Source organism: Trypanosoma rangeli (assembly GCF_003719475.1).
Source record: "Trypanosoma rangeli strain AM80 chromosome Unknown Tra_15.4_contig_00378, whole genome shotgun sequence".
Classification (NCBI taxonomy): Eukaryota; Euglenozoa; class Kinetoplastea; order Trypanosomatida; family Trypanosomatidae; genus Trypanosoma; species Trypanosoma rangeli.
The window spans coordinates 15,523-16,987 of record NW_021706124.1 but is presented as its reverse complement, the minus strand read 5'-3'; the positions used below and the strand labels follow the sequence as shown (position 1 = coordinate 16,987).

At 44.8% G+C, this 1,465-nt stretch overlaps 1 protein-coding gene across 1 annotated transcript, besides 3 other annotated features; it reads left to right on the top strand.

Annotated features, from left to right (window-relative positions):
- Positions 1–185: 185 nt before the first annotated feature.
- Positions 186–204: a microsatellite.
- Positions 205–318: 114 nt separating this feature from the next.
- On the top strand, positions 319–861 carry TraAM80_08134 (uncharacterized protein; the record flags this gene model as incomplete). Its single annotated transcript, XM_029384894.1, has 1 exon — positions 319–861. The coding sequence occupies one exon, from the start codon at positions 319–321 to the stop codon at positions 859–861; it is 543 nt and encodes a 180-aa protein (XP_029235260.1).
- A 264-nt stretch (positions 862–1,125) lies between these two features.
- Positions 1,126–1,149: a microsatellite.
- Positions 1,150–1,426: 277 nt separating this feature from the next.
- Positions 1,427–1,465: a microsatellite.

Below are 1,465 nucleotides of genomic sequence, written 5' to 3'. Positions count from 1 at the left end.
GGGGGGGATTGCTTGTGTGTTTTGCTGTTCTGTTGTTGTGGTAGTTACGGGGTGATGGGACTCACCTTTCGATGTACAAAATGTTTTGATGAAAGTGGGGAGGAGGCGATTTTCTCTTTCTTTGAATTCAGCTTTAACATTTATAAAAATGCCATGTCTCTGCTTTACGGCTCTCTCTCTCTCTCTATATATATATATATATATTGTTGTTGTTGTTCATTTCTTGTTATCTCTTTTGTAAACGAAGAGGTAAGACTCTCTGTTCTGCAACTATTGTAACTTCAAAGACGTCATCCTTTGGAGAGGCCTAAAAGTAGGATGCATCAATTGAGAAGTGGTGAGACCGCCAAGGTTGTTTGCCTCATCATTGTCGCTGCTGCATCGGGAATTCTTCTCAGGAATCTTTTTCTGTGTTACAAAAATAGACAGTGTGGTAAGGAGGACAGGCCCGAGGGAAACTGCATCTTTGGAAGGAAGAAGAAGGTTTTAATTCGTCCGGTGTCGGCTATAGAGTGCCGCGGTTTTACAAAGGAGGAGCTTCAAGAATATGATGGCATCCGAAAGAGTGATATCTATGTTAGTGTCAAGGGTGTGGTGTATGAAGTGGCCCCGCAGCTCTACGGTCCGGGGAAGTCGTATCATGTATACGCTGGACGTGAGATCTCGCGCTGTCTCGCCAAATCTGATGTGTCAAGTAAGGAGGCGAACAAGGATTGGGAACACGGCTTCAGCAAGGAAGAAATGGCGGTGTTGGATTGGTGGGCAAACAAATTTAATTCGAAGTATCCTGTGGTGGGGTGGTTTGTGCCGGATAAAGACTTCTACACTGAAACGCATGATACTATTCCTCAATCCTTGTGAGGTTGGTGCGTCTGTTTGCACATAGAGCATTTTTTTTTTTGTACGTAACTACTTATTTCGTCCACGTGGAGATGCCTGATCTATTGGCTGCTGGTGTTGTTTTCAATGCTCTTGAAGTGTATTGTGTGCTCCTCCTGCATCTTTGTTGCCACCTACTGGCTCCTAATGCTGCTATTTTCCACTTCGGTCTTCTTTTTTCCCCTGCACATGTTGACACAATTGCAGCGAAGGCTCGGTGGGGGGTGGAGCACACGCACTCACATTGAGAGGAGGGAGGGAGGGGGGGAGAAAAAAAAACAAAGCTCTTTTACTGCACAGAGGACACACGCAACATTCATCCAAAGGAAAGAAAAGTTTGGCGGTGAGAAGGAAGGTGCTCCCTCACAAAGGAAACAAGGAGCAAAAGGAAAGAAAGGGACTCCAGGACAATTGCTGCCACCCAATTTGTGTTTCAACTGCTACTAACAGCTGATCTTGTTGTTGCTATATTGTTTTGGTTTTCAGACCACGCCATCCAAACGGTACGGGAAGAAAAAGAAGGATAAAAAAGGAAGGCACATTCATTACACACACACACACAGACACACACACACACACAAACACA